Source organism: Pelodiscus sinensis, chromosome 10, assembly GCF_049634645.1.
Source record: "Pelodiscus sinensis isolate JC-2024 chromosome 10, ASM4963464v1, whole genome shotgun sequence".
NCBI classification, from domain to species: domain Eukaryota; kingdom Metazoa; phylum Chordata; order Testudines; family Trionychidae; genus Pelodiscus; species Pelodiscus sinensis.
In genome coordinates, this window is record NC_134720.1 from 36,895,024 (window position 1) to 36,915,615 (window position 20,592).

The 20,592-nt window shown below is 40.9% G+C and overlaps 1 protein-coding gene across 2 annotated transcripts in view; it reads right to left on the minus strand.

Moving 5' to 3' along the window:
* Positions 1 to 1,813: 1,813 nt before the first annotated feature.
* The window catches only part of SERPINI2 (serpin family I member 2), a 40,249-nt gene continuing 21,470 nt past the window's right edge, over positions 1,814 to 20,592 (minus strand). The window contains exons 8-9 of one of the 2 annotated variants that reach the window (XM_075937884.1): positions 18,772 to 18,861; positions 1,814 to 2,873 (exon numbers count right to left, since the gene is read on the minus strand). In XM_075937884.1, coding sequence (XP_075793999.1) covers positions 2,860 to 2,873; positions 18,772 to 18,861 — 104 coding nt within the window. In that variant the 3' untranslated portion in view covers positions 1,814 to 2,859. Of the gene's footprint in view, positions 2,874 to 10,899; positions 11,111 to 18,771; positions 18,862 to 20,592 lie in introns of those variants that run through there. The other variant, XM_006127777.4, reaches the window with a different exon arrangement.

Consider the following 20,592-nt stretch of genomic DNA (forward strand, 5'->3'; position numbering starts at 1 on the left):
GTCACTTGAATAGCTATGTGGACAGATTTGACAGTACGATTTGTTGCAGGGACTGGTTCCCGGGCTAGTGTTTCTGTTGCATGGTGTGTAGTTGCTGCTGAGTATTTGCTTCAGGTTGGGGGTCTTTCTGTAAGCAAGGACTGGCCTACCTCCCAAGGTCTGTGAGAGGGAGGAATTGTCTTCCGGGAGACGTTGCATATCCTCGATAATGTACAGGAGAAGCTTTAGTTGGGGGCAGTAGGTGGTGGCCAGTGGCATTCTGTTACTTTTCTTGTTGGACCTGACCTTTGGTAGGTGACTTCTGGGTACCCATCTAGCTCTTTCATTGTGTTCCTTCACACCCCCAGGTGGGTATTGTGGTTTCAGGAATTTTTGATGAAGATCCTGTAGGGGTATGTCTCTGTCTGAGAGATTGGTCCAAATGCGGTTGTACCTTAGGGCTTGGATTGAAAGTTACAGGCATGTTAGTAAGTATAGGAGTCAGTAGGGTTACTGTATAGAGTGGTGTTTACGTACCATCACTTTTTTGCAAAGTATTTATAAAGATTCTCATTGACTTCAATGGGCTATGGATCAGGCTGCATAGCTGGAAGAGTATTTGGAGCTTCCAACTCTTTTATGGAGAGGATTTGGACCACTAAATCTGAATACATGGGGAATTCAGTGATGAAATGAATTTAGAATTAACACTTCATACTTCAGCAAATTTCACCATAAATATTTTAGATGATTTATGTGCCATTCAGAATATTTTGTGCCTTTCCTCTTCTGCTTAATTCTCATTTTTGTTTTGTTAGTTTAAATCTAATTTTTGCAATCAAATATTATTTCTCCTTTAGGCAACTTTCACAAATGCAGATTATATAAAATAAATATATAATCCTCCAGGTTTACTTTACTTGCAAGTAAATATATATTCAAAGTTCAGATGAACAAAACTGAAATTCAGCTAAAATCCATCTGGTGGAGTTGTGCTATAAGTAATAAGCCCTCCATGTATTCCTAGCCTCTTAAAATGCCATTATCTAGCTTTGTTTCTAATCTATTCATGATAACAGGTAAAACCAAGTTTCTTTTCCTGGGCTTTTTTATCTTCAATCTATACTGAAAATATTTTGGAATCATTTTTTTAAAACTGTAATTTGTAGTTAGATAGGACTCCGGAGTGAATGTTAGAGTTTGGACTACTACGCCTGCATTACTCTTCCATGGTACCTGAAGAGAAGGCACTCTATGCTCCTCATGCATCCATTGACACCTCTCTTGGGTAAAGGCGAGGGATATTCAAAAATGTATATCAGGGTAACCCACGGTTACCCACACTGTGGGCTCTGCAGTATAAAGCTTAACTTTATACTGCAGAGCCCGCAGCAAAGCTTCGCCGGAGTGAGGTCACCAACCCCTGCTGGCGTGGGTTCTAAGGAGGAGGCTTTGCTGTGGCAGTGAAGTCTCCTCCCTGGCAGTGGAGCAGACAGTCCTGGCTTGCCCAGCTCCCAGGAGGAGGCTTCACTGAGTGTAACTGACAAGCATGCACTTAAGCATAAGCATGCACAGTAAAACAGTTGTTTACACTCAAACATCCCTAGTAAAGACAGACATCTTTCTCCCTCCTCATCAGGGCATTAAGACTGCATAGTTCCCTGCCTACGCTATGATATTTCCAGCAAGCCACACTTCCAAAACAGGCTAAAGTCTGCACTTTGCTTTCTCTTCAAAGTCTGTGAACAATAGTAATCGATTACCACACAACTGTTTGTAAGCAAGTACTTTTATTGTTAAGGTGAAAGCATTACGAATAGTAAAAGAATCTAGACGTATTCAAAAAACTTATCGTAAGTCACCCCAACTCCAATGTCAGGCAATTGTAGATGTTAATCCTTCAAAACCCACAACTGTTGTTTCCTCATGATTATCAGTTCATAACAATCTTAGGCTATGTCTAAATTGAAGAGCTTTTCAAGGATATCTCATGTCCAAGGAATGAGTCTGCTTTTTCAGAACAGTTTCCAAAAAAGTGGACGTGTTCTTTTGACATTTCTGTATTCCTCTTGGTGAAAGGAATAAGGGATGTACCAAAAGTGGAGTTTTTTCCAAAATTTGACCCTGTGTAGACAGGCCAAATTTTGGAAAAGCCTCTTTCGGGAAAAAAAAATTGGAAAAAAAAGTCTTTTCCGACTTTTCTCAGCAGTCTAGACATAGCCTCAGATTCAGAATCAGAACCCAGACTGGGTGGATCAGCTGTTTTCAGCTTGGGCTCTTGACCTCCTACTTCTTGGAAGAGGTATTCAGCGGACAAGCACTCTGAGCTCAGGTCATGGCTTCAGAAGGCTGAGTTTTTGTAAAACTGGGGTTGACAAATTACATGAATCTTTTCCCTATATATTTCCCAGGAAATCTATTTCACGCTTATTGTCCCAAGTCTCCATTCTCATTTGGCACAATTCAATATAAACCTTTGAATCCCCAGGCCTCCCCCTTATATACAATCCAAGCGCACAATGGTACATACAGTTTACATTTAATACCATAAGATTTTTCAACCATATTACAGGAATTTGCCATATCCATCACATACAGGCAGCTCATTGAGCCTTAGCAGGATTGGTTTTCAAGAGTTTGTGCCAACCTTTGTTCTGGTTCTATTCTGCAGTAAGGCTATGTCTAGATTACAGTGTAGTTTCAAAAGAGGATATGCATATCTTCTTCCGATCTCACTTTTGAAAGCAGAGCTTTCTAATGTAAAAGTAGTCGGGACGCGGTTTTTTCAGCAACCACTCCCTTTTTCGAAAAGCCGCTTGGTGAAGATTGGTGAGTCACCTAACTGATCTGAGCAGATGATCTCACTTCATTGTGGTTAACTTAATGCTTCCTGTCTGTAAAACAGAGGGTCAACAATGAGTCCATTTCAAAATGTAATTAGAACCTGAGAACTCCTCATAGTCCAGTGGGATCTGTCCAGCAGGATCCTCACCCACTCATTCCATAGCTAAATTTGGCCTTTTATTTAATTTGAAACTAAAATACTAAACAAAACTCTTAGGACTCGTCTAGACTATGCTGAAGTTTCAAAAGAGGATCTCACTTCCTCAAAAAATGAGGTTGAGCGGCTTTTCGGAAAAGGGAGTGGTAATCAAGACATGGCTTTTCGAACGTGAGATCCTCTTTCGAAACTTGTTGTTTTTCCTGTAACAGACTAACTCGGCTACCCTCTGAAGCAGATAAAAAGACATCTTTTAAAAAGTGGAAGTCAAATCCTAGTGAGGAAAATAGGAAGGAGCATAAACTTCATCAAATTAAGTGTAAAAATATAATAAGAAAAGCCAAAAAGGAATTTAAAGAACTGCTAGCCAAAAACTCAGAAAGTAATAGTAAAATTGTTTAAAGTACATCAGAAGCAGGAAGCCTGCTAAACAACCAGTGGGGCCCTTGGATGATCGAGATCCTAAGGAGCACTCAAAGATGATAAAGTCATTGCAGAGAAGCTAAATTAAGTCTTTGTTTCAGTCTTCCCAGCTGAGGATATTGAGGAGATTCCCAAACCTGAGCCATTCTTTTAGGTGACAAATCTGAAGAACTTTCCCAGAGTGAGGTGTCATTAGAGGAGGTTTTGGAATAAATTGATAAACTTAACAGTAACAAGTCACTGAGATCAGATGGCATTCACCCAAGAGTTCTGAAAGAACTCAAATGTGAAATTGTGGAACTATTAACTACTGTGGTTTGTAACCTATCATTTAAATCAGCTTCTATACCTAATGATTGGAAGACAGCTAATGTGACACCAATATTTAAAAAGGGCTCTAGAGATGATCCTGACAATTACAGACCAGTAAGTCTGATGTCAGTACCAGACAAATTAGTTGAAATTATAGTAAAGAATGTAATTGTCAGACACACAGATGAACATAATTTGTTGAGGGAAAGTCAACATGGATTCTGTAAAGGGAAATCATACCTTACTAATTTACGAGGGTATGCCTACAAGGCAAAGTTATTGCGAAATAAAAGCTCTTATTTCAAAATAACTTTCCTAGCATCTACACAGCCAAACCACTATTTCAAAATACATTTGAAATAGTGGAGTGCTTATTTCGAATTTGGTAAACCTCATTCTACGAGGAATAACACTAAATTCGAAATAGCTATTTTGAAATAAGTGCTGTGTAGACATTTATTCTGAAATAGGGGGCCTCCAGCCTTCCCAGGGTGACCTGGTGGCCACTCCAGCCTCAACCAAGAATACTTCTCTCCCTCCTCTCCCTCCCCGGAGCCCTTAAAGGGGTAGACTCTGGCCACAGTGCCTGTGCCAGCTTCAAGCCTGCCAGCCCAGAGCCAGCAGTCACTGCCGCTGACCAGTGGCCCCAAAACATGAGCCAGCAAGCCAGCCTTCCACTGCTCCCCAGGAGCAGTCTGCCAGCTCCCAGGAGTCTGCCAGGGCCTGGAGAAGGTGGGCACTTTCCTGGTCCAGGGTGGAGATCATGGACCTTATTCAGGTTTGGAGGGGATGCCCCCAACGTTCATGATCTCCGCACTAGATGGAGGAACGCAGCTGTCTATGGCAGGATAGCTGCCAGCCTGGCCACCAGAAGCCATGTGCGAACCCAGGAGCAGATTTCCATGAAAATCAAGTTGATCCAGAGAGACCCCCAAGTCTGAGCCCTGAGCTTCCTCTTCCTCTTCTTCCTCTGGCTTCCCCCTTCCAGCTCCCTCCTCCCAAGTTTCCCTCTCCCCTCTCCCACCCTCTCTTCTCCCCTCTCCTGCCATTCCACGAGGAGTAACAGTTAATTCGAACTAAAGACTTAGTTCGAATTAACGTTTGACTGCCGCGTGTAGCCACAAGCAGTTAGTTCAGACTAGTGGGATTTAAAAATGGCAACTGGACGGGAACATGCAAATAAAGCCCGGGATATTTAAATCCCAGGCTTCATTTGCAACTTCAAATGCCTACATTAGCCTCCCTAGTTCGAACTAGGGGGCTAGTGTAGACATACTCTTAGAGAAAGAAGACGGATGAGATGAAAGCTTCTCTCTCTCACCGAAAGCAGTTGATCGAAAAAAAAAAAAAAGATTATCTCACCTACTTTCTCTTTTTAAAATTAAGTGTGCATTTTGTTCCAGTTCCTATGGGTATGTCTACCCTTGCAGGAGGAATAACAGGTAGTTCAAATGGGGCTTTATTTTGAACGGCCATTTCACGGCCGCTTGTAGACGCAGGTAGTTAGTCCAGCCTTGTCAATTTTAAAAATGGCGCCCGGCCGGGAAGATGCAAATCAAGCACGGGATATTTAAATCCCGGGCTTGATTTGCAATTTTGGATGCCTACATTTGCAGCCCTATTTTGAATTAGGCTGCAAGTGTAGACATACCCTATGTGTGCTAGGGGAGAGGTGTTCAAGCTCACAGGGAAGATGTCCTTCCTGAATCTCCATGTTTATTAAAAAAAAAAGTCAAGGAACATTGGACAGAAGTATCTTCTTAGCTAGAAAGAGGTGAAAACTTGCAAAGAACCCCAGCAACGGCTGTGATAAACCATTCTGATTGCCTACTGAGCTACAGTTACCATCGTGGTCAACAGGCAGCAGCTCACACTCCATACCAGATACACTAAAATACTGTAACAAATTTGTCACTGAATGGCACACCTCCCTCCCCTTCATTCATGCCCCATTTACAGGTTTAGCAGCATTGTCAAAACTTAAAGACACTCTCCAGTAGTTGTCCACACATTTTAAAGATAAATTCTGATGTTCACCAATTTCAACAGTATGTACTCTTCGGAAACTCCCACCCAGAGTCCTTGGACATCTGTTTTAATTAAAAATTCAGAAGTCAATCCCTGCTAAGCACATGTGTACATGCCCTCACCTGTTACACCAATAAGTTCTTCACATCTGTGTGACAAAGTGGGGATTGTGTTCACTCTGTTTGCTTTGCTGTGTTGCGGGTGATTTCTACCGTCCTGTGGTGGCCCCCTGTGTATATCTCAGTTTCCCTGGGCACTGCTCTGCTGTCTAGAGGGGGATGGGAATTGCAGGTGTGACTCACTGAAAGAGAATGAAGCCCATCAGCCTGAGTCTGAAAGGGGGATGGGGGGTTGACCAGGAGCAGAATGGGGGAACAGGGCCCAGGCCTCTTCTCCCCATGATGGGTTGACTGATTGCTCCTGGTTCATGTGCTAACAAGTCTGATCTATGCTGTGTCCCTGTGAACCAATAAACCTTCTGTTCTGCCTGCTTACTGAGAGTTACATCTGGCTGAGGATGAGGGTGCACTGACGAGTGACTCCCCATGCCGTGGTGACACTCTGCCTCAGTTTCCCTGAACAATATAGAGAAAATTTGCATCTTGCAGGGATGTTGTGAGGACTATGTAATTAATTATTGATTGCAAATGGCCAGGAAGATAAAACGTTATTGCTATTCTCATTCACACAAAAGGATGGCAATTCAAGTCAAAGTTTGGCTTTGTGCTGACTTGCGGATTTTACTATAAAGTGTAGCTCTGCTTTCTAATCTGTAGCCTACATGGCTGCCAGTAAAGCAGGCTGATACTTACAAAGGAGAGCACTTTCCAATAACAAATGGAAGGGATTATCTTTAGTACTTCTAGTGAACACAGCTTCTGCGACAGTTCATTTTGCAGGGATAAGAAAAAAATAACTTGTCTTAATCCATTGAGGCTTGCCATGAGTTTTCACTGTCATGGTAGGAAGACAAGATTTTTTTCCTTACCACTTATTAGGATCTAATTTTAATTATATCCATTTATGAATGTCTTGAAATTGTCTGAGCTATTTAAATGTGATGAAATGAAAAAATTGAAAACATCTGAAGCCGTAAAGAAAAATATCACAAACCATAAGATTTATCTACAAAGATTAAGACAGATTTAGTGACAAAGACTTAAGAAAATAACAGATCTGAATAAAAACAGTAGATTGCATTAAAAGACAAAGTAAGATATAAATATAACAAAATGACTCAAGAAATAATTAAGTTTTAACCACTTAATTGCTATTTGATTGTTACATATAAACAGACTGCAGCTGCTGTCCTCTGTCTCTCTATCTATCCATTTATCTACTATATAGGTAGCCCTCGTAACTATTCTATAGGAGTAGATTCCAAATAGTTAACAACAGAACAACAGTGTATCATTCTTTTTTTTCATCCCAGCGTGTAGGAGATAACTTGTAGGGTCACGAGGAGGGGGGTAGAAAGAAAGCCAAGTCAAAAAGATGAATGCTGAAAAAGCAATAAGGGCCTGTAGTCATTCTTATTTCTTCCTAGAGAAGCATCCATAGTCAGGATCTGTGAACGTTCAATGTCCTCTTCCTGGTTGATAGCTTTATGCTTCTAGTGGGACATAGTTGTCCATGTCAGCCATTGTCACAGAAGGAAAGGAACTCTATTAGGCCCAAACTTTGTAGGCCTTTGAATATGAGGAGAGACACATTGAACTGAATTCTCTTGAGTGGAGAACCAGTGCAAAGAACCCTACAAGATGTGCCTACAATGTGGAGGGAGGTTTCAGAAGAGGTATGCAAATAGCTCTCACATTTGCATACCTTCTTCCATTTTTTTCCCCGGAAGAGGCTTTTCCACCATTCAGCCCTGTCTTCAGCAGACAGTCTTAACGACCCTGCCCCAGCTCGACTCAGAGCTCATCTGTGAGTCCCTCTGCCTGGATGCAGGAGCAATGCCTTTGCTACTGCACCCCATGGTCAAGAGACGATTCTGGACACTGGACACCAGTTCGAACTGGTGGGACCGGCTGGTGATGGAGATGTGACTGGCCATTTTTCTGGAAAAAAATTCACTTACACCCACACTGCTATTGTGTTCTTTCAAAAGAAAATCAAAAAAATGCAGGGGGTTTTCCGACATTGGTAAACCTCGTTCTATGAGGAAGAACGCCTTTTCTGAAAGAGTTCTTTTGGAAAAAGGCATGTGTGGATGCAGAAAAGTGAGTTTTTTTTAAAGAAGAGGCCTCCAGGAAAAAGCACAGGTGCCCTGGTGGACACTCCATCCACACTAATCACAGCTGTATAGTTCCTGTCTATAGCTCTTAGGCACCCTGGACTAGTCTTATGGCAGGAAGCTGGCATGGCAGCAGCACCCTGTCCACATGGCTCTGCCCGCTAAAGGCCTGCTGACCTATGGTACAGTCGCAAGCCCCCCAAAACTCCCCTGGCTTGCACAGGGAGCAGCACCAGGTCTCTGAGGACACACCCAGGGGCACCAATGCTGGGTACCTTCCTGGTCCGGGGTGGTCCTCCTGGAACTGTGTGTGGGGGGGAGGAAATAATGCAGGATCTCCACTCCTGGGCTATGTCTAGACTGCAAGCCTCTTTCGAAAGAGCGCGTCTAGACTACACGCGGAACTTTCGAAAAAGCGGCTTACTTTTTCGAAAGAAAGCACCCAGCGAGTCTGGATGCTCTCTTTCGAGGAAGCCCTATTTACATTCAAAAACGCCTTCTTTCGAAAGAGGAACTTTCGAAAGAAGGCGTTCTTCCTCGTAGAATTAGGTTTACCGCCATCGAAAGAAAAGCCACGTTCTTTCGATTTAATTTTGAAAGAACGCGGCTTGAGTCTGGACGCAGGTGAAGTTTTTTTGAAAAAAGGCTACTTTTTTCGAAAAAACCCCTGAGTCTGGACACAGCCCTGGAGTGAAATGCTGACATCTACAGCTGGATGGCCAAGGTTCTGGCCCAGAGGGGACACCACCCCTGCATCTTGGATCAAGTCAGGAGCAAGGACAAGGACACCACCCCTGCATCTTGGATCAAGTCAGGAGCAAGGACAGGGAATCCGGCTCTCACTCTGGGGCACACTCCTACCCATATTGCAAACAGCTGCACCAGCCCCTGGGGGGTGGTGAAGCCCTTTCTCCACCCATACTGGTGGACTTGGGCATGGAGACACCAGTGCTCTCCCACCCAAAATAATAAACAAACATGAATATTTTCAGATTCTGGACTTCACCAGTGCCACAGCAGTAGACACTACATTAGGACCACCTGGAAGCTGTTGTAGCATTGGGGTGAAGGATGCGAACTAGGCCACATAACCTAATATTTGGCCATTCAGACAAGACCTGTTAGAAAATGGCTTGTCCATCTTTTTAAATCTTAATAGAAAAGGCTCTCATTGACCAACTCCTGTTCTTTCATGATCACACAAATTGCTTCCCCTTCTGTTTGTGGTAGAAAAGGTTTCCTAACATTTTTCCATGAATGAAACTTGGGTATGTTGGTATGGGATTACTTATCCTTTTGAAAAGAAATTCTCAGTCTGTCTGCTTTTGTTCTTCATTCCGTCTTCCTCATCCCTCTGTTCTGTGTTTGTCAATTGGAAACAGGGCTGGATTAAAATTAGAGGGTTAGGGGTTGCAGCCCAGGGACTAAAAGATCTCCAGGCCTAAGTCCTAGCACCCTAACTTCCATCCAGTCCACATATCCCAACCACAGTGTCTTTTCCTGAGCCCCCTCCTACATTCCAAACCTCTTGGCCTCAGTTTTGGTCCACTTCCTGTACTCCAAACACCTCATCACCAGCCCTTACCCCAGAGCCTGCAACTCTAGTCAGAACCCTCACTGCCCCTCCTGTCTCAATCTGTGACCCCTTCCCTCATTCTGAATGCCTCTTTTTTGGCCCCATCCCAGAGCACTATGAGGCCCCATAAAATCTAAAGGCCTAGAGCCCCCAGAAAAGTTAATCTGGCCCTAACTAGAAAAAAAATGAACAACGTGGCCCTGCCTATCTGCAGATCATCAGCAAGTGTACTCATGAGTTGTTCATGGTTTGGAAACTTACGGTTATGTCTTCACTGCTAAAAATGGTGGATATTTTTATAGAAAGTTGGCATTCTCACTGTAAAAATCTTAGTGGAGACAAGGCACAGATATTACCTCACTGTGTCTACATGAGATCAACATTATACTACCCCACACCAGTTACATCTAAGAAAAACACTCGAGTCATCGCCACTAACATTTTATAGCATAATAGGTAACTGTCATTAGTTATCTCATGGCAAAACACGCCACTTTTTGGCAGTGAAGACTCAGTAATCTATTAGATCATTAGTATAATATTACTACCTGGAAGGCACAAGATAGAGTCTCCAATAACAAAAGAGAGAATTTCAGAGATTAAAATGAAAGAAATTGTAAAAAAAACCACCAGAAACTTCTATTGTATCACTAACACCTCTAGAATCCTCTTTTGTCCTATAATGGAATGGAAATAATCTCTGTTACCATGCTAGGGTAACAATCACGTGAAAACATTGGTTCTCAAAATACAACAAAAGTGGAGAGAGCATCATCTGAAAATTAATATAAGATCGTTCCGTCAGAGTATAAAATCAGACTACTTCACATTCCAAGAAGCTGAGAACAGAGAGAATTAGGGTACGTCTAGACTACAGGCTTTTGTCGACAGAAGTTTTGTCGACAGATACTGTCGACAAAGCTTCTGTCGACAAAGAGCGTCTAGACTACATTCAGTTCTGTTGACAAAGCAAGCTGCTTTGTTGGCAAAACCCTGTAGTCTCGACACAACCCTAGATGCAATAACACCTTCTGTTGACAGAACTCTGTCGACAAAAGACGTTATGCCTCGTAAAATGAGGTTTACCAGCGTTGACAAAACTGCTGAGTTCTGTCGACGTTATGTCGACAGAACTCAGCGGTAGTGTAGACGCAGGTATAGTTTTGTCGACAAAACCCTGTAGTCTATACACACCCTTAGATACATGCTGATAAGTGACTGGATTAAAAATGCTTTGATATACACATATTTTAAAGAAATCTTGTTGTTGGTTAGACTCTGCAATGAACACAAAATCATTCAGTCATTGTGAAGACAGAAAATCAGCTACTAAGCAGACACAATTTTTATTTTGAAACTTCAAATTCCTTAATGCTCTAGTGTTGAAAGAATAAAAAGGGTGGGAAACAGCAAGTTCGGCTGTAAAAATGATCAAACTTTAATTTTAGAAAATTACATTTTTTCCATCTTTATTGTGATTATAGTGACTCCATATCTCTTCTCCTTGTATTTTCAATTTCAGGATTTGCCAGTCTTCCCATAAACACAATTGAACCTAGAAATTGAAAGTGTATTTATGTGTTTACTTGTAAGCATTATTGTGGATTTCAAACAATAACTTTTTTTACTCTATTCTGAATGTTCCTTGTCTGTAGAAAATATGTCAGTTAAATGTAATGACACAAACAACATGACATTTCTGTCCCTTATCTGGCCAAATTGACCCTTCCAGCCCTCATTATTTATATGAAGAAGAAATCTTATTCCATACATATAAAATTTCATTTATATCCAAGCTACAATTGTATGGCTCACAGTACTTAAGATACATAATTTTGTATCATACCTTCTTTGCATGTTCAATATAATTGCATGTCACAGTTGTTCTGTTACTGTGGCTACTTTTTTTCCTATGTACCAGAGATTTTATTATGAACACTATGATAGAGAGTCCATATTAAAGTTTCTATCCTAAAAGGGTCTATTGTTTCCCACAAAGTAGATGATCAGTCACTATAACTGATGATCAGTCAGTTTTGTTTTTTGTGCCTTTTGAATCCTCTGTAAAGTTTTTGGTTTGTTTCTCTTCAGAAGTTTTAATAGGAAATCTTTATATTTGTGCTCTGAGATAAATTAATCCACAGCAGTCTTATTGTTGAACAATCTTTCTTTTAAAAAAAGATCATCTTTGTAAAACTTGACAGAAAGGTGGATCCTGACTAGATCTGGTGCAGCAGGTAGGTTTTGCAGTGTGATTTTAGTTGCTATTCATCATCTGATTGAAAGTTTATGCACTATGAACATAAATCTTAACAATACTTCAGTACATGTCAAGTTCTTTGTATCAATAAATCACTGTAGCTTTGCACTTTGGAAAGATTAATTAAACCAGCACATTAAGTTACCTTAGACTGTTAAAGAAATATTACTGCTTTGGTGTAAAGAGTTTCTTCCAGGCTAACCCCAGGGCAAGTTTAAGATTTTGTCATTGTTATTTTTAGTAAAAGTCACAGACAGGGCACAAGCAATAAATAAATTCATGGAAGCCTATGACCTGTGTGTGACCTTTACTAAAGCTAAGAGAGGGGGCTAACCCTTGTTTCCCATGGTAGCTTGAGTCCTGAGACTAGGTGTTCCTGCCACCTGTGACAGCTCAGAATTCTGGGGCTGGCAGCTAGGAGCAGCAGGGTCCTCCTGCCCCAGGACACAGGGCTGAAGCAGAAAATGTCATGGAGGCCTCTGAAAGTCACAACATCCATGACTTCCATAAGCTTCTTGAGACAAATCTTATCTTTACCGATGGGTTAGGCATTTTTGCAATGTATGCCCTCCTGTGCCTCATTTCTCTCCCTGTTCCTCGATGACAGCTCCAGTAACTTAGACTGCAAACCCTAGAGAATTGTTCTCCAAACCCTCTCTGGGGTAGATTATCATTATTAAAGACTTTTTACTTTGCCTCAGGAATTAATCCCTTTGTGATGTGACCTCTTTCTGAGTTCCTGCTGTTGCCAAAGGCCACTTCAGTTTGACTCTAGTATTATACATAGTAAAATCCAGTTTTTCTCCCCTACTGGAAGTTTCTTTTTGCAGTGAATTCACTAATCAGGAAAAGTGTCAGATTCAAAATGGATACTCTGGAGGGAGAAAGTCTTCATTAGAATCCTTTCACAGAGCTGCCTCTTCATCTCCTCCACAGAGGCTACTGAAAAGACATTCATTGTCATCCATGGTAAACCATGCTTCCCTGACATTTATAGAGCATTATTAAGTGATTATGCAGTGTGCTGTGTGCTCAAACTTTTTAAAGACCTAGAGAGCAGTCAATTAATAAGAGGTAATCTTTCGATTTAATTAGAAGAGATTTTTGTCCACCATGGTCCTGGAGGGTATCAAAAATTCCATGTAGCTTCACTGGTTCTTTTGCATGTAAAGTCATTGAAGATTTTCAATGTAGATAATTTACCTTGGATGACAGCATTCATATAAGGCCAGAAAAGGACATCTCTTCTCATTGCAAAGTCAGATAGTCTATATTTAGCATTTTTGTTGCCATGCAGTATTCTGATATAACTAGCCAATTAGCAGATTTTCAGGTCTCTCCTCCATGTCGGTCTTCACTCCTAAGCCTCCGGTCTCTTGCTCCATCTCTCTCTCTCTCTCTCTCTCTCTCTTTCCTCCTCCTATTGCCTCCCCCCCTCTCTCTCAGCTCTCCTCTGCCTCCTGCCTCTCTCTCCATCTCTCTCTTTCTCTTCTCCTCCCTCTCCTGCCTCTCACTCGGGTGACTGCGGAGCCCAAACAGTTGCTTGCACTGCTTGTTCCCCTGCGGCCACCTGGCTGAGCAGCGCAGAAGTCAGCCGAGTGCAACGGTGGGAGGCAACAGCACTCCCCAGAGGCAAGACCGTAACGCTACAGCATTACAGAGTCTCAGACATTGGGCTACTATATATATGATATTCTGTATCCGTAAACTGCTGTGTGTTCCTTCTTCTATTGTCCAATAGTTTTTTTTTTAATCTTCACTATATAACTATGGCTTTTCCTATTGGCCATCTATCTAGAGTTGCTCTCTCAAGCTGCTATAAGGTTGGGCATGGGTTTTTTGAACATTTGAGTTTATCTAATTTTGTTTTTAAATAGCAATACCTGAGAGACTCATTTATATACAGGGGAGCAGATAGCCCAAAAGGGGGGGCTGGCTTCGTCCTCCTGGAAGGAGTGGGATCTTTGGCAGAACTGGCAGGGCCGGGCAGTCAATCCCTAACATCATCCAGAGCACACCACTCTGTCCTCCCCCCAGCCCTGAGAGCCACCTGGAGTAGGTCACATGGTGCTCCAGTGGTGCTTTAAAGGGCTCAGGTCTCCGGATGCCACTGCCATAGCAGGAGAAGCATTTGGGAGCCTTGGGCCCTTTTGAATCACCAGGCCCCAGGGCAGCTGCCCTGTTTACTTTTCCCACTCCGCATCAGTGGGCCTGTTTATATGTTCAAATAACTCTTCCAGAAGTCCCTGGATATCACTATTTATAGGAGACCTTGAAGCTTATTTTTTTAACCAGTGCTATATGAACTTGCACAAGTTTGAACTTAATTTGCTGACATCTGACATGGTTCACAGTTACTGAAGGTTAATACTCCTCTCACATGACTGGAATTGTAATTCACTAACTGTGATAGCTACTGTTATATTCCTATCACTCAATATCACTGTAATAGCTGAACACATTTCTTTAGAGTATTAAGCAATGTGATTAACCTCTGTCATGTGTGATTTATTCTCTCTCTCATCATTTCTCTGGGATGAGTGTTCAGACAAGTTGTATGTGGGTGGGAAAGTGCAGCAGCCTCCAAGAAAGGGGGTGATTGCATCAGAAGACAGGGAATTGATCCAGATATTCGAAAATAACTATACTGTTTTACAGAATTTGGCCCATTCATGTTTAATCTAAATAGGCTGTATCAGGCTATTATTGGTCTTTAAACGCCTATCATTATGAGAGATTTCTTGTAACTCATTTCCAAAGTTGCCTTAACAAAAACTACTGATTGTGTAATTGTTAAAAATAATGGTAATTTTTCCTCTTTTATAGCAGCCATTACCATCTCCTATAAATGAGTTGTCACTCACATTAATTCTTAATTTAAAGGAGTATCTTAGTTTTGACATTTTAATTTCAGCAGAGATCGTAAAACAGAAGAGATTTTCATTAAACACTGATTGTTAAAAGTTATAGCTAAAAAAAGAAGAATTTTCCTCTGGTATCCCCCATCCACACACACATAGTATTGTGGGCTGATTGCCATCATTGGCTCTGTAATACAAAAAAAAAAAAAAAAAACTGCTGCCATGGGGTAATGAAATAAAGCAAACATGTTTATTTTAAATGTCATGATTTCCCATTGCATCAATGTCACATGTTTCTTTAGTTCCTTTGATTCATGGAGCTTATGAAATGTTTAAGTGCTAAGGAATTTACACTAACTAAAGGTTAAAATAAAAACTGTTATTGTTCAATTGAATCCCAGGCATAGGAAAGGGAGGAACATGGTCTTACCTTTGAATATTTCTGGAAAATAAGTGTTCTAGTTGTGTTTATTTGGAAGGGGTTTAAAGGATCTCAATTTAGCAGAATCAGTTATCATGAGCAGGCGGGGAAAAAAACGAGAAAAATAGTGCAAGAAGAACTAAAGCTAAAATATTAATTCAAGAAGCTGACTTAAAACTTCTGCTAGAACCTAACACTTATAGGATTATGGGGTCTATTACTATTTAAAAATAAAACGTCCTTAAAATAAAACTGATTTCACATCACTTTAAACAATAGTTTCAGACATAAAGCTTATCTAAAAGATACTCATGAATTCTGTCATGTCCAACTTTTAAATAAGTATATTAGCCTCAAGGAACAAACTTTCCTCCAAAATCATTAGAATAGGGGTGCCAAACTCCTTCTGCAGAAATGGCTAAATTATATTTTTAATTAATACCCTTATGTCAGGGCTACAAAGCTAAGGCAATGTACTCTCAAGCCACATAGTAGAAATCCCAATTGTATATCACCAGATTTGCAAAGTGACTGAGAGAAAAATATGGTGCTTAGGTAGTAACTAATATTTTAGTTAGCAAAGTTAAATGTTGCACACATCTCCACCTTCATGGGGAAGGAGACAGAGAATGTAAACCATGTTTAGGACTACCAAAAATTCAGCTTTTTATTCTGTTCTGGACACAGAACCCAGTGGCATCTATTCTCTGACCCCTTACTCTTGTAAGAAAATGTTACAGAGCTCAGAGATCAGGCATTTGATTTCATTCAGGTTGATCCTGCATTGAGCAGGGGGTAGGACTAGATGATGTTCTGAGGTTTCTTCCAATACTAATCTTCTATGATTCCATGATTTAGAGACAGGAAAAGAAATGAGAACACTACATTCTTCACTGCTTATAACAGTGTTGTTTTAAAATTTATGTTAACCACGTGGAAGACCACCTGCTTTGTCCAGTCCTCTTATATTGATCCTTACCTACATCTAACCACCATATCTCTACATACTAAGTAAATATTTCTGCTGAAGTGATCAAAAGTTAAATAATGTTGATATTTAATAGTCATCAGACTTGAGAGGTACCGGAGGTCAGATTCTGCTCTCAGTTAAATGAATGTTAATTGATATCAGCAGTACTGTCAACTCTCATATGATGCGCTGTTTCTAGACTGGCCAGTTTTTCCAGAAAATCAGCCGCTTTTCCGGAAAAACTTGCCAGCTGTCTACACTGGCCGCTTGAATTTCTGCAAAAGCACTGACTTCCTACTGTAAGAAATCAGTGCTTCTTGCGGAAATACTATTCTGCTCAGTGTAGACCGCTCAGATTTGTTTCCGCAAAAAAGCCCCGTTCGCGAAAATGGTGATCGGGGCTTTTTTGCGGAAAAGTGCGTCTAGATTGGCACGGACGCTTTTCCACAAAAAGTGCTTTTGCAGAAAAGCGTCTGTGCCAATCTAGATGGTCTGTTCCAAAAATGCTTTTAACTGAAAACTTTTCCGTTAAAAGCATTTCCGGAAAATCATGCCAATCTAGACGCAGCCACAATGTTTACAAACCCCTCACAGAGGCAGAGGCAGGGCAGAGGCTGGAGCAGTACAGGGCCAGGAAAGTGCTGCCCCTCAGGCACTGCTGAGCATTTGTCTGTGGAAAGGAGCAGTATAAAAAGAGCTCCAGCAACTATGGTGAGGGGAGGAGAGAAGTTATTTCCAGGAGGAGAAGGAACTCTTACTGAGACAGTTTTGTAATAAGTCTTTCCACCACTCCTTTGAGACATCAGCCAAGATGCAGGCCAAAGTACGGATTGCCTCCGTCAGTCCTGAGACTTGGGGTTTGGAGCAAAGGACTATAATCAAACAATAGCCATGTCCCGAATTGAGACATAGGTAAGGTAAGGAAGTGGCCCATGGGAAAGTGAAGAGAAGGTGGTCTAAGCATAGGTCAGCCTTTCTGTCACACTGCGAGGGCCCTTAGCTGGGATCTGGAGAAGTGAGAGTGCCTGGGTCCTCCTACCCATCTGAGATTCACCAAAGTCTCGCCTTGGAACAGGCAGGACTATGAGATTACTGGTAAGAAAGCTGATCCATCTGAACCCTAATACATTGAATTGACAGAGGCCATGACCTCTAGGCTTACTGGCTGAATTGACAACCATGCTATATCTTGCAATTTTACTGTGACACTGGGTGTTTTTTACGTGTCAGGGAGCTGAAGCCAGCAAGATGACTGCCATTTCTCTACAGCCTATCTGCATTTGGAAAGGAGGCTTTGCTGAATAAAATTGACTTTCATCTCCCATTGATTTCAGAGAGATTGAAGTTGGATCTACTGGCATAATGTTCACTCATATAAGGGTCAGCCGGGCTCAACAGGGCTAAGGACTGTGAGGACAATAGAGACACTGTGGAAGGTGGATAGGGAGAAAACGGGGAGTAGGAGAAAGGAATGGCAAGGGGAAGACCTGATCAGGGAGAGTGCTCCCAATTTAGGGCAGAGAAGAGGGTGGGAGGGAAATTGGGAAAGTATTGCTTCTGGGATAAGGCTAAACCAATTCCATATTGATTGTATTGTGCTATTCCACTTGCATCAAGGTGGTGATGGCAACCCATCATAAGATTGAGGCAAGGGTAAGTAAAGTCATCATTTGAGCAGCCAGAGGGAGTCAGGCAGTGCTGTGTATATTAAAAGTTGACTTTTCAACGAGGGAGTATCCAGCACACAGTGACAGGAGATTAGAGGTGAGTTAAAAAAATCTAGAGACTAAAAAAACATTTGATATAAAAAAAATCTCATGATTTTGGGAGAGCTAACAAGGATTTTTGATTTCTTGAGGTTGGCAATACTATATTAGTGAAATTAATCCAGATATACATCCATGTCATTTAGGACTGAATCTGACCTAATTCTTTTGTCTGTCAATGCAGGAAGACAGCTTCATTCACATTACCAAGGTTCTCTTTACAACCTGAATGGTTAGAATTACTGATTCTCACATGCAAGAGGGAGCAGGGTAGAGAACAGGTAAAGAAAGCTGACATTCTGTAAAAATTTCAACTGATATGGTATCTGAATTAATCAATTAAACAAAGCATATCAAGCTAACAGGTCAGGAGTTTGAAACACATATATGAGAAGATCAAATGAAGATAGAGAATAGTCTGTGAATATATATGAAATGTTCATACCTTGTTAAAAGGACACAAATTCAAACCAACATCTTTGCCAATTTGCTTACTAATAAAACTGGGCCACTTTAAGGAATACTGTTTTAGACAATGGTTGTTGTAGCTTTGTTGGTCCTATAATATTACAGATATAAGATAAGGTGAGGTAATATATTTTATTTAACCAGCTTTTGTTGGTGAAAGAAGCTTTTGAGCTTATACAGAAAGCTTGTCCCTCTCACCAAAAATTGGTTCAGTAAAAGATAATTACCTCACCCACCTTGTATCTCTATTGGTTAGATTAATCAGTTTCACTTTTATTTATAATCAGACGTCATGTCCATTTCAATGTGCTGTTCTGCTTGGGATGCAGACATTGCACAAAAATGTTTAAATACAAACACAAATATTTTTCTTTATTATTATCTTCTATATTTTCCCCCACATTTTGGGTTAGTGTTATCCAACATTCGTCTTTCTGAAATATTCCAGAGTGTAGAAGCAATGACCTTACCTGTTGGATTATGTTTCAGGATAAATAGGAATGGACGGTTAGCTGCAAACTGGTTATGTGACATACTCATGATAGCTGCCATCTGTGTACCTACAAACAGAAAGCACTTTCAATAGATGTTCTGTTAGGGATAAATCCTTAGCCCACCACAAAGTTTAAGAAGGGCTGGGTGCTGGAGGAGTGCACTTGAAGTAAAGAAGACATCCTCCCTCCCCAAGCCAAGGAAGCTGCTAAAAAGCCTCCCTATGTGGGAAGGAGGAGAGGGGGAAGAGCTACCTGAAGCCAGTGACTGAAACAGCTTTTTTATTTTCTAATGTCCAGGGGGTTGTTGAACAATGCAGTGTAGGAAGTATAAGCAAAGCTAGGCTCTACACCATACAGCCAGTCACCTTCCCATAGCACAAAGGAACTACACCCATTCTGGTAGGAGAGAACTTCTGTAGCCAGGAAGGATGTGCTGGATTTCTGCATCACAGATTAGAAATATTAGTCAGTCATTCTTACAAAAGGGGGAATTTGGTAAAACAGATCAGAAGGTGAGTAGTATTTGATGCAGTAAGGAGGAAGTGATATATCTATATAAAATGTCTTTTACTCTGAGTCAGACACACTGGAAAACTGCTGCTCTTGATTACTAAGTAGCAAATGTATTTTAACTGGATATTTTCTTTAGTTACAAATCATAAAGACAACTGCACAATAACAAGAACAAATCACTTGTCTATTATACAGCTGCTTTGTAGCATGACATTTTCTTTGAAGACTTAATACAAACTACCAAGATAATAACCTCCTGGAGATATTTTGAGACTTTAACTTCTTTAGTTCAAGATGTGGCATTTCATTTTAAAATTCATCTGAATGGAACATTGTAACTATATTCTGTTTTAACTATAGTTATTACCTCCCTAGTAGGCATCTGTCAAACTGAAGGTTTAAAATGGCCCATTTAAGCAGTGATATATGTGCTCAAGAACAATGGTTTACAACTTAAAATGGGCTGGGTAAGAATTAAGATATGATACTGCAAGACTCTGTCATTAAAATAAAATCAGGTTATTTTCTGTTTCATATTAACAGCCTTGCTCTGTATAGTAAATCACTATCTCCATTACTGAGGGCTTCAAAAGCAGCTCATAGACAATATGGAATTTTGCCACTCCTAAAAGCTAGACCAGAAATTATCATAAAGACAAGATGTACTGGCTAGGCCCAGCAGGCTAGAGCTTTCTTATTACTATGTGAGGGAACAGAATTCAAATTCCTTGCTCTTAGGCCAGCGGCAGCTGGGGAAACGGAGAAGACAGAACACTCAGCCTTTGCAGAACAGGGCCTTTTATCTTTCATTAGCCACTATGAGAGTGGAATTGATCAGCTCAGAAGGAACCATCTTTAACAGATCTTAATAGCAGGGCATTTTGGTGGAGGTTAGTTAATGACTGAGGTGCTTTGATATTAAAATGCCTCCAATCACTGTAATATCTAAGCATATGCCACTCAATGACTCTTGCCTCTGAAATGCCTAATATTACAACAAACATTGACCATAGAAAACAAAAATAAATGCAGAAACTGAGAGTGGATATTTAGATGCTAAGAAATTCTAAGGAGGAACATTACGAGGAAAGAAAGTGCAAACAGGAACCAACCCTCCCCCCTGCAAACAAAGAAACCCCAAACAATACAGAGTGTACTTGTGTGGGAGCAACATCTGACTTCCTGCAGATACAAGTATCATATGTACTGCGTAATTCAATTAATGTTGTTCGATCCAGGGACAGATTATGTATTAAGTGCTTAATATAAAGTACTTTCAAGTAG